The sequence below is a fragment of the Nelusetta ayraudi genome, unplaced genomic scaffold (genome assembly GCF_046127955.1).
Source record: "Nelusetta ayraudi isolate G7.1 ecotype Tasmania unplaced genomic scaffold, CSIRO-AGI_Nayr_v1 ptg000008l, whole genome shotgun sequence".
NCBI lineage: Eukaryota > Metazoa > Chordata > Actinopteri > Tetraodontiformes > Monacanthidae > Nelusetta > Nelusetta ayraudi.
This window is the reverse complement of record NW_027466058.1, coordinates 6,881,349-6,893,300: the sequence shown is the minus strand read 5'-3', so window position 1 is coordinate 6,893,300 and position 11,952 is coordinate 6,881,349. Positions and strand designations below refer to the sequence as shown.

Genomic DNA, 11,952 nt, shown 5'->3' with positions numbered 1-11,952 from the left:
ATTACTTGAGGTGTGAATGATGAGGAGTCTTTTGGGAGTCGAAAGAGTTGGCTCCTCCTGTTGAACTGAGCCAAATGATCTGGTTCACTAAAGGAGCGGAATTCCAATCACCAGTGAAAATGGTCTGGTTGATATGCTTGATTACCCAGTGCAACCAGGGCTTTATCAATCACATTTGCTCATAAATAGATTTTGATTGGCTACACATTAAATCAGATGAAAAAAAGAAAGTACTCTGTTGAATTAAATCTGGTGTGATAACACAGACAGGAGAGATCAATCTGCTAATCTGAGCCTCTATTAGTCTTGCATGGAGGCTAACAAAGCGTGACTGATCAAATTAGGACAAATTTAGATAACAATGATTGCCTGTTCACTTAGAAAACTGATTGGGATAAAAGAAACATTAAAACACAGCTGATGGAGAGCAATGAGACGAATGAAAAGCATGCAATAGATCACTTGTCTTTTGTTCTAAACTATTAAAAAAACAATCATAATCCAAAACACTTTCAACTGTGACCTTGCAAATTCAAATGAGTTAAAAAAAAAAGTGTATAATCCATGCCATCAAAGTTGATTCCTCTTTGCATGTTCAGTTATGACAGCTAAAGCCTCTCCAGACATGATGGTAATATTGCAATGCTTGGTACTCACAGCACATTTAACAAAAACAGAGATTTCCATCATTTATTTCACAAATGTGACATAAACACTTGCAAAATACATCTTAAAGTTGGTCCAGTAGAAAAAGACAAAAAAAAGCACATGAATGATTTAATACTTTCTTTTTTCAGCTTTAAAATTCTGGTAAATTTGGAATCTATATTAAGCCTAAAGAGGGAGCGGATTGCTAGTAGATGTTTCCAAATGATCTCCTTTCAATCAAATATAAATATCCTGAAATAAATCTTTTTCTCCTAAAGCAAAGCTAAGAAAGGGTAAAATGACTGGATAGAAATGGCATCAACATCTAGGTAAGAAAGGGATTAGCTGACTATAAAATGTACACTTTTTTAAAAATTTTAACTTAATATTCACATTCATATATAAAACTTACAAAACCTGGATCTTTCAAACTCACTAAAATAGCTTTTCCTATGTTACTGGTGAAAGATCACTTTAAATTACCATATATTTCATGGATTATTTCAGTTATCAGCATTAATAATGTCATCATTCCTGTCATAGTGTTTCCGTTTGTTTTTTTAAAATTTCATCTAAAAAAAAAAAAAAAAAAAAAAAAACACGAGTCAATAAATTAACATGTTACCTCAGTCCCTGAAAGCCAATCCCAACTGTGTTACTGAGTGAGCCAGACAGGTGTGTGTGGTGTGTGGTGTGTGTGTGTGTGTGTGTGTGTGTGTGTGTGTGTTTGTGTTAAGCATGATACTGGACATGTAACCTCAAAAACAAAAGAAAAAATGGGAGGGAAGGGTAGTGGGTTATTTTGAAGTCCATACAAAAAATAATTCACTGTAAATATATAATATATATTTATACATATTTGAATATATTTACAAATATACCCAGCACTATACATTTTACTGTGTATTTTTCTTTTCTCCAGAATTGGGCAGATTCATCAAGAAATTTGAAAAGAAATGCATCAATATTACAAAATAAACCAGAGGGCAGTATCTACAAGTACTTTCCCTCTATTCCTCTGTTTTATTAGTCGGAGGTGTCTTTTAGTCCTTTTTCCTATTCTTCATCCTCTTCTCATTTCTTCTCTTTTTGCTGTTTTTGTTTTTTGTTTTTTGAAGTTTGGACCATACATTCCTCCAGGAGCGAAATAACAGTCTTGGAATGCCAGCCGCTGGAATGGGATCACCAAACAACAAACCCTGTCTTGTTAAAAACAACAACAACAAAATAATAATAATAAAAAAAAAAAAAGAAAAACGAAACGAAAAAGAAGGGAAATCAACCCTGTGGCTGTGAACATGAGAACCACACTGAAGAGTCTGTGTTCAAATGGTGGCGGAGGGGGAGGAGAAGCAGGGTCCGCAGTTCATTCAGTCAGTAACCAAAAGAAGAAAAAAAAAAAAACAGCTTCTGGAGGATCCCTGCCATTTCCTTTAAGACGTCATGTGACCATGTGGCGGTGTCGCATGTGTGCATGGCAGTATTAGCGTGTGACAGCAGCTCTGCCACCAGCCCAGTCCCGACTGGGGTCCGTTAGTCCACTGGGAGCCAGAAGAGGATTGGATGGTGCAGGAGGTTTGGAGGATTTCGGTGTGTGTGTGTGTGTGTGTGTGTGTGTGTGTGTGTGTGTGTGTGTGTGTGTTCAGAGACATTCAGGGGTTCAGACCAAGGCGGGTCAAGCGGGAGCCTTCGATGAGGCTCATGTTTTGACGTTTCCGTTGATGTGCTGGTACTTGGGCAGGCAGGGCTCGTCCGCCAACGGGTCGTGGGAAAACACGGAGTCGTCGCCGGAGGAGCAGGAGCTGCGGGTGTCGGGGAAGCTGGGGGAATACTGCTCTGCCGGGGCGCACAGGTCCAAATACTCCTGTCGACCAGAAAGGGGGCAAACAATGAAATACGTAGCCGACGAGAGAGCAAACCGACGGCGCAGAAAGCGATTCAGCAAGAGCGGGGACTTTCCGGATGATGGTCAAAACGTATTAGTTTCATTAATATTTATTTAAACCATACCAATCCACCCTGGGAGGATTTGGAAGAGGGAGCCGAAAAAAACACAGGCTTTGTATGATAACATTTGCTGGAATAATAAGAATGGACTGATGGGCCTGCTGCTGACTGATTCAGCACTGGGGTTAAGACAGCAGGGCAGAGCTGCTGGTAGATTTTGGACCATGTATGGTTGGGAAGTTGGGGAGGAATTAAATTTGCGCGGAACAGATACAAAAAAAAAAGAAGAAGGGAACGACGGCGCATAGATGTGGCACCCCGGCTTTTACAACATCCCTTTACATCACCATTCCAAGTCCCGACCAAACAAAACGTGACATCCGACACTGAAACACCCAACATAAACACGAAGGGACATCTGGAAAAAATAAAATGCGCTGGCACAGGAAGAGGCCCGATCAAAAAAAAAAAAAGAAAGAAATGACGCAGGGAACACAAAGAGACGCCGCCACTCATTCTTACATCAGTCCAGCGTTCTGGTCTTCAAACCCCCCCCACCACCCACTACCTCCACCCGCCTCCCTGCTTGTCTTTCACGGCTGTTTTTTGGGACTAGTTTCGACGAGAAAGGCGAGGAGGGTATTTGTGCGTGTGTGTGTTTTTTTCTCTCCAGAAAATGAGCGCTGGCTTCCCAGCTCGACACGAGAAGGCTCGCATTACTAAAGACCTCCACATCTGCCAGCGGTTTGGGGCAGAGGGGGGATAGGGGGGAGCGCTTTATTACATTTTCAAAAGTTCAAAAACTCAACATTGGGCTTTTCTGGCGCGCGCTCCCCAAGTTCTCGACGGAGAGCAGACGAGTCCTGACAGCTCTCCGTCGACGGCCTCTATTCTGCTCGGCCCTCGGATATCGCAGAAGACAGCGACGGGGGGGGGGTAGGGAGGTGGAAAGGACACGTGGGCCGTTACGAAGGAGCGGAGCCTCGGACGTGACGATTGGCCAACTTCACCGGGGCCGCGGCGGCCACGTCGGGTCTGGATCGAATCAGCGGCCATTCCTCCGGTCGCCGGTTCCCCGCCTCGCGAAAAAGCAACATGGCCACGAAGGGGCTTCTGAAGCGCTTTCTGTGCTGAACTCTGTGTGCACTGGCAGGAGCCTGATTTAGTTTGGATTCAGATGGATATTGCTGAGCGCAGGAATGCGCTTTATTATTGAATTTTATTGTTCCTAAATGCTGAGCTCCCTCTCGCCAGGAAATCTCAGGATCAGTGTAGCAAGAACTCGTACCGCCCTGAGTCCAGGAGATTTATGGGATGGGGAGCGAGGAGTGTGAAACGGTGTGAGGAATTTTTTATTTTTTTCCAAAAAAAAAAGGAAAGAAAAAAAATGAAGAAAGAAAGAATAGAAAAGTGGTGTGCTAACCTCGTTGGTGCTGAGGGTGAGGATGCGATCCAGGTCTTCTACTAGCTGCTTGAAGGTCGGTCTCTGGGACGAGATGGCGTGCCAGCAGTCTTTCATCATCATGTACCTGGTGGACAGGAAATCACATTGTGTTTACTTCAAAAAAAAAAGGCTAATGGCCTTAAAAGAAGGCTAGCGGCTAGCTTGAAAAGCAAAGTTCTGATTTGAAGTTTTGCTGTGTTTCACTCATCATAGCGACTCAGTCAGTCAAAAATCAAAACAATAACAAAACCCCCAAAACAAAACAGTGGCTGCAACCTCCCTCTGATCATTTACATGTGTTCTGTCGTTAGGGGCGGGGTCTCGATCTTCAGCTCATGTACGCTATTGTGCCAGGCTCGACTTTGTTCTCCATTGAAACTCTCGGCTTTGCTGCGGAACAGAGCTGTGCCATTGTCCCCCCCCCACCCCCCCCACCGACTGCAGAAGGACTCATTGTGAACGGGGACAGTGATAGCAGCCAGTCGCAGCTGTGCACGGGCGCCGCAGTATGAACACACAGTCATGGATCTAACCGAGGCGGGGATGGCAGCAGAGTTTGGGGGCGAAAGAGCAAAAAGTCAGATACTCACAGCTCATTGGTGCAGTTGCCAGGCTTGTCCATGCGATGTCCCTCTTTGAGCAACTTGAAGAGCTCCTCAACGGGAATGCCGGGGTACGGGGAGCCTCCTAAGGTGAAGATCTCCCACATCAGCACCCCGAAAGACCAGCTAAGGAGAAGAAGAAGAAGAAGCAGAAGAAAAAAAAAAGGACAGAATTAGACTTGAGAAATCAAGGAAGTGACGTCGGTTCATTCTCAGCCACCCCTCCCCCGTCGGTCCTCATAAGTGTCGCTATCCCTCGGCTGACCCTTCATTTACATTCAGTCATCCGGCCAAAAATTTGCAAACAACTTCAACTGCGCGGCCGAGGCGATGTCAATGCCCTCTTTCTGCCGTCCGGTGGCTTGTGGTGCGAACCCCGCTCCCAGTGCCACTCTGGCCCCGAGCTCAAAGATGGCTTTTGTGTCCGGCTGGCTACCTAACACAGGCTGGCATTCTGCACTCACACCACACCAAAACAAACAAGCGGACCACCCACGGCAAGACAAAAGAGGCGGGAGAGGTCCAGAGACAGCCAGCGACCATTAACTGTTAACTACTTCCTCATCCTGCTGTCCGGCTGTTGGGTACGAGCGATTTCCACGCCACTGACGCCCATCCGCGTCCCGCGCTGCGTGTTTATATGGGCAACCGCGGCTCCATGGTTTCCTCCAATAAATCACTCAAGCACTGACAGCATGCTTGATTCACACCAGCACAAAGGGCTGAATTATAACACACGGACACGCTTTCAAACACTCGTGTCCGTGTGTGTTTGTGTGTGTTCGCGCAGCCAGACGTTAGCGGCGCAGCTCGGCACGGTCAGGCGGCTTTTATCACTTCCTCCATCTGTTTACACAAGCAGCCTCAGGTTTGGTTCTCCCCGCTTCTATCGCCGCATTGTGTCACTCTGCCTGTCGACACACTCCGTCTACGGTTTCCGTGCCACTTTGTACCCGTCGCTCAGTCGCTTGTCGGTGTCTCGTTCCGCAGAAAGGTTAGCGTCCGCCAGCCACCGGGGCTTGACTCGCCAAACAAACCAGCACGCTCCCGGGGGGGTCACGATAGCTGACGATAGGAATGTAGTCAAGACAGCCTTCAACCGGGACCAAAACGCTACCAAGACCGCCTTGACTGAGACTACGATCTGGTTGAATCGACAGAATACGACCACTAGCATGAATTGCGGAAGAAAAAACCATCATACTGGGTCGTGCGAGAGAAGTCACTCAGCTCGGGAAGAGGAGACGTGGTAAAATGCAGTAAATTTACATTGTAGCATGGTTTTTAAAATAGACACGTTATTGGTCGCACTTGAGGAAGGGTGTGTAATAATAATGACACCACAGTAGACCAGGACCAGCTTGCCTGGTTTTTGAAGTCCAAGACAAGACCAGGACAAAAGGAGCATTGAGGCTGAGATGAGACTGAGACCCGGTAAAAGTGGTCTGTGGACCGATCTCAAGACCAAGAGCAGTCTCCATTACTGCAACACTACCTCATGACATTGTGGTGAGTGCATCACAAACAACCAGTTAACCACCAGTCAGTGGTTAAATACCTGGGAACTGAAGAAGCCTTTTGGATGAGAGGCGAAACGTCTTCAAGATCACAAGAACAAGTCCAGTTGCCCTGACTCAACCTTTCTAGGTTAAGATGACCTGGATGACTGAGAACCTTCACAGCCAAGACTACCAGTCAACAAAAAAACTGTATTGTAGCGCAGAATGGTTACGTATTTATATTTTATTGACGTTTTCTCATGATAAGAACTTCTTGTTTAGTACCTCTGGGCTGGTTTTTCTCTGTTCAGCGCTCCTTCCGGTTCATGCCGGCCCCAAAGCGAGCAGCTGTTCAAACCGCCTTACTCTGTCCCGGCGCTTCGGTCCGATTTCAAAAGTGCAACGCGAAAGTGAACCAAACCAAACAAAGGTGAGAAAACATTAGCACCTCTCCGCCCATTGGAACAGAGAGCCCGGACCATCCGACATGAAAGCGACCTCGGCTCTGAACAACGCTCAGGGATTTCAAAGACTCACATTCATCATTTCTATATGAAAGTGGGATCTGCACAGCCGCCCCACCGTCCCGCTGCGGCTGAGCCCCGGCCCAGACTTCAACCCTTACCTAAGCGCTGCCAGGACTGAGTCCCGGGGGCCCACTTGTCAAAACAACACGGGGGCGACTTTCATTGGAATTCATGTATTCATTTAATCTGATGTCATGTATGGATCGCGGCTCCTCTGGTGATGTCTGATTGTGGGCCGACCTCCACCCTCCGCCTCCCCCCAGTCGCTCTCCTTCCTCTTACAATTCTGCCTTGGTGCGCCGTGTGGGAGAAAAAAAAAAAAAGCCAATCTCTAAAAGTGAGTGATGAAATGTAATTAGCAGTGAGCTGACAGAGAGCACTGCGCTAACCACTCCACTGCCTGCGCTGCACTATTAAGCCCCGCGTCGCCGCCCCGCTTATTGACTGGTGCCGCGTTATGGAACACGAAGGTCGTCGCGTCTGCGAGCACGTGCTACTTGTGCGCAACGCGCGGCGCGCACTTGGATTTGACATCAAGAGCGCTGAACTGGATAAGCACCACGTTGGGTGAGCTCCTGTTGTCTGACTCACGCGCAAAATCTCCTTTCCCCCGAAGTCAGCGCTGCGCCGCATTTGTCTAATTGCCACATGCGCTTTCTGCCGCCAGTGTCTGAAGCACGAGCTTCAAAAAAAAAAAAAAAAAAACGAGGGAGGGGCGGGGGGGGAGAGAGAGATGCTGTCAGAACCGATGAGACTCAAACACCCAAAACAGAGGGACGCTCTTCCTTTGTTCTGTTTTTAGAATGAGGAGGGGAAAAAAAAGAAGGCAGGGAGACAGAGACGGGTCAGCAATTCACATACCACATGAATAAAAATAAGAGCTGGGGGGGGGGAGTGGGAGGGGGAGGTTGCACTGATCACGGTCTTAAACGATGAGCCACACGGTCTCAAAGTGCTGAACGTGGAAAGTGACATGGCCTGAGCGGTGGAGGGGGAGTTGGGGGGCGGGGGGGGTCGTCCTTCAAAGTTTGTGCAAAAAAAAAAAGGCCCAAACAGGACTGGAGACTTCCGAGGCCGAGGTGGGCAGCGGGGGAGGGGAGAGGGGAGACAGCGGAGGGAGGAGGAGATGGTGGACTCCTTCTAAGGGCCCTTTGAAGCCGCTCAGATTAGTAACACAGCATTGGCTACAAGTCTAGCGTGAAATCCTCACTTTTGCCACAGATCAGGCCTGGGGGCGCTGCAGACAAGCTAACGCTGACCAACGCAGCACCAAAAACACCTCGACCGCTGACCCAGTCTGGTCCGACGGCTGGACTCCCACCATTAAACAGACCAGAAACCAGGGGACCGTGTGTGCGTGCGCGTTCGCGTGTGTCTAGCACAGTCTGGCATGGTGTGTGTGGCCAGATAGCTTTTTAGTTTTAGTTCAGTTAATACGATCATATGTGAACATATGCAGTCAGATACAGAACGAACCACACAATGTTAGATCCAAAAAGAGCAGCTTGAAGGCATGAAGCTGAATTTTTAGACGCTGCCAGAACATCACAGCAAAAGCAATGCATGGTTGCATCATTAACCCGCCCCCAAAACACAACCAAAAAACGTGGACTTTACAATGTAACCACGTTACGAATCCCCTATAATAACAGATAATCAACCTCTACACAATACCAAGATATAGCAAACCCAAAGAAAGAAGAGGAAATCAATTGTTAAGTAGAAAAATACATGGAAAGTTGTAGGCTGGCAATCGGCCAATCAGTCAGCGCATTAAAACAATCGTCTTTGTAACTTTCCTTTACTTGTTATTAAATTTCTATCACGCTTTCTCTTTGCTCGAGATCATCTGACAAGCTGTTACACAACTCCAGCCCAGCACGGTAACACACATGCTTTTAAGTGTAGACCAAAAACGCTTAGTGTGTGTGTGTGTGTGTGGGAGGTCAGCGCGTTGCCGGCGGTTTGCTGCGCACACTTACACGTCACTCTGGTGTGTGTAGACCCGGTCGAAGAGAGCCTCTGGAGCCATCCACTTCACCGGGAGACGACCCTGGAGGGGGGAGAGGGGGGGCGGGGGGGGGTAGAGAGAGGCAGGCAGGTCAGTCACGGATGGCGCAACACTCGCCGCTGGGATTTCTCCCCTTCTCTTGCTCGGACGCCGCAAGCTCTCATTAGAAAGACGAATGCGGGAAGGCAGACAGGGAAATAGAAGGTGTGTTAGCGAGCGCTCCAGGAGAAGTATTTCCCCGCAGGGACATTTAGATTGACCTGATAAACAGGTTCTCTGATAAAAGGGACATTTATCTCCACGCTGCCGTAAGAAAACAAAACTAAACAAAAAAAAAAAACTAGAATCAAGTGGCGAGGCAGAATCGAGTCAACGTAGCGAGAATCTATCTTCTTATCAGACGCTTAAACGACCACCTGGGCTAAAGTCTTGTAAATTCCAATTTGTTTTGACATACGACCGGTGAGATTACCGCTAAGTCGGGGATGTGAGATAAACGGTATTGTCCTCCTAAATGCTGGATTTTTAACGGAGGATGACGCAATAGAAGAGATAAGCCTCCGGTCTGTAACCAAACAGGGCGACGGAGCACCTGCAGCCCGGTTCGGCCCTAAACCGGTGCAGCCAGCGCGAGCGACGGTCATCGTGGCTGCGTGCCGTCACCCTCATCATCATTACCGTCAACATCGTCCCCGTATTGTTGCGGCCGCCGAGTTCTCAGCGTGATTGTGCATGCGATGAAAAGCCACCCATGCATACCCAATGAGGACGGGGCCGATCAATGGCGCTGGGCGCTGGGAAAGAAAGACACCACTGGGCCACTGTGGAGACGTCAATTATGTTTAAGCCCCCCCCCCCCCCACCTTTCACTCTCGTCTCTCTTTCTGGCTAATTGTGTAAGTGTCTATGAAACTAAAGCAGAAAGAGATCGAGGGGGTAAACAAGGCAGAGCCCCCTCAGCACACCCCCACCGACCCAAACCCAGAAGCGCTACATTCACAGGCCGCCTGGGAACCTGCGGCTCCTGCCAAGACACCGGGCCGAGGGTGAGAGCGGCGAGAGGAAGATGAAGGAGGTTGGATGAGGGAAGGAAAAAAAATTGAGAGAGAGAGAGAGAAGAGAAAGAGGTGGATTTGAACTGTCAAAAAAAACACCTCAGTCCCTAAAAGTGCACGCCCAGCGGACAGTCGGGGACTCACGTTGGTCGTCTTTTTGTAGTAGTCGATGTTGTGGACGTCTCTGGCCAGGCCGAAGTCGGCGATCTTCATGACGTTGCTCTCGGTGACCAGGACGTTCCTGGCCGCCAGGTCTCTGTGTATGCACTGCGATGGAGAGGGAAACAGGAGGTAAAGATTTAGTTGCTTGCTGGATGAATTAGAAGACGTTCGCACTGGGTTAGCAGCTGATTTGCAAAGCTGCAGCTATGTTTGCCTTCGAAGCCTCAGAAAGGGGCTGTTAGCATAAGATCTTCTTCCTGCCCATCTTTTAAATTGTCGACAGGAACACGTGGAATATTTTGTCATCAGACGTGAGTTATTGTTCCCACGATACGGAATTAAAAAAAAAGTGAAATGGCATGAAAAATCTCCAGACCTGTGACTCCACGCATACAAAACGTGCCCAGATACATCAGAATTCCTCACATACCCCCGGGTGGCTAGGGGGGGGGGGCAGCGTGTTACGCTCAGAGCCGCTTGCGTCGGCGTGCGTCCATACGCATGTGCCAGCATGTACATGTCCCCCCCCCACCCCTGCCCCCCACCGTGCGTGTGAGACAGTGCGGTCTGTCACATTCCAACGGTGAGAGCGAGCGTGAGGAGCTGTTTCAGGCCAACGTGGCCGCAGCCTCATTGTGTGAAGACCTCTCGATTCTCCCGCACAGAGAGGCTTTTGTCGCAGGACGGGACGGACGAGACAATGCGGTTTTGGGGAGTGGTGGAGGGGGTGGGGGTGGGATTTGGGCGGGGGGGTTAGGGAGGTGTTTTTGGGAGACTACGGTTCTCACAGTGGCTGCGTTACCGTGACCCCTAGAATTACGCAAAACCTAGATATAAATATCGCAATAAAAAACTAGCAGTGGAAACGGCTACATTTTGAAAAACCTCTCAAATATGGCTAAAAGGTTCTGACGCTCTCATGAGGTGGTTTTTCAGACGTATCCACATAGAGGTATATCGCAAGTGTAATGGAAACACTTTCGGGGGTCAGGTGACCGGTTCACTTCAAGGAAAAAATGTCCCGTCGTGTTTGGACGGAGGAGGAGACGGATTATTTTATACAAGCAATCAAAGAGAAAAATATAACAACCATTCTTGACGGCAAACAAACGTAAACAAACGTTCGCAAGCGTAATTCTGGTAACTCTCGCGGGACGAGATTTTACCAGAATTACGGCTTATGTGCTTCAAACTATTCAAAGGAAACACCTGTAAATTGCAGTTGTGCTTTGTTGAAATTTTAGAAATATCGCTTTTATTTTGCGAAAAACTATAATGGAAACGCAGCTTGTGGCGCACATGCATGCTTCCTGATGCACCAAAAAAGAAAAAAAAACAAACATCCCAGGTTACAAGACAATGCAGCGGCAGGGGGTCCTCATTCGTTGCCCACCTTCTGCGAGGCCAGGTACTCCATGCCCCGCGCCACCTGGTACGTGCAGGACACCAGGTCTTTGAAGGTGAGCTGCTCGTCCGAGACCCGGGCGATGTCGTAGGAGTACTCCATGCCGGGCGGCCGGCGGGCTCGCAGGTACTCCCTGAGGTTGCCTTTGGAGGCGTACTCCACTATCACATAGAGGGGTCCTGCATGGGAAGGAGAGAGAGAGACACGCGTCAAGCTCGGGAGCGATTTCACCAACGATTCCCTTTGAGAGGGAAGAAGAAAAAAGCGACCCTGAGCTCAGAGTGAATTTTTAACAGCACATCAGAGGCGACTCTCGCTCAAAGCCGAATGATCCTGTGTGGAAAATCTGTGAAGGTTCTCAGTCGTCCAGGTCGTCTTAATGTAGAAGGGTTTCGCTGAGGCGACTGGGCTTGTTCTAGTTTGTTCTATGTTTTGCTTCTCTTCAGTTCAGTTCAAGAACCATTTGCCTCAACTAAACCCTTCCACATTGTATGGAAAATAGCACTGCAGATGGCCAGAGTCTCCACTTTCAATTCAACTCATGCATTCATGCATTTACAAAAGAAAAATAAATCATAAGTTTTGTCCCTTTAAAAGAATTAAGAAGAACTTGTGTTTGGGTGTCTTGGACAAACAATGGTTTCCACATAAA

The 11,952-nt window shown here is 48.1% G+C and overlaps 1 protein-coding gene across 6 annotated transcripts in view; it reads right to left on the bottom strand.

Moving 5' to 3' along the window:
- Positions 1-676: 676 nt before the first annotated feature.
- fgfr2 (fibroblast growth factor receptor 2) overlaps positions 677-11,952 on the bottom strand; it is a 38,308-nt gene continuing 27,032 nt past the window's right edge. For all 6 annotated transcript variants that reach the window (XM_076019049.1, XM_076019050.1, XM_076019047.1 and 3 more), the window contains 6 exons: positions 11,289-11,479; positions 9,878-10,000; positions 8,650-8,720; positions 4,630-4,767; positions 4,019-4,124; positions 677-2,512 (listed from right to left, as the gene is read on the bottom strand). In XM_076019049.1, the coding sequence (XP_075875164.1) occupies positions 2,348-2,512; positions 4,019-4,124; positions 4,630-4,767; positions 8,650-8,720; positions 9,878-10,000; positions 11,289-11,479 (794 nt within the window). In that variant the 3' untranslated portion in view covers positions 677-2,347. The remainder of the gene's footprint in view (positions 2,513-4,018; positions 4,125-4,629; positions 4,768-8,649; positions 8,721-9,877; positions 10,001-11,288; positions 11,480-11,952) is intronic.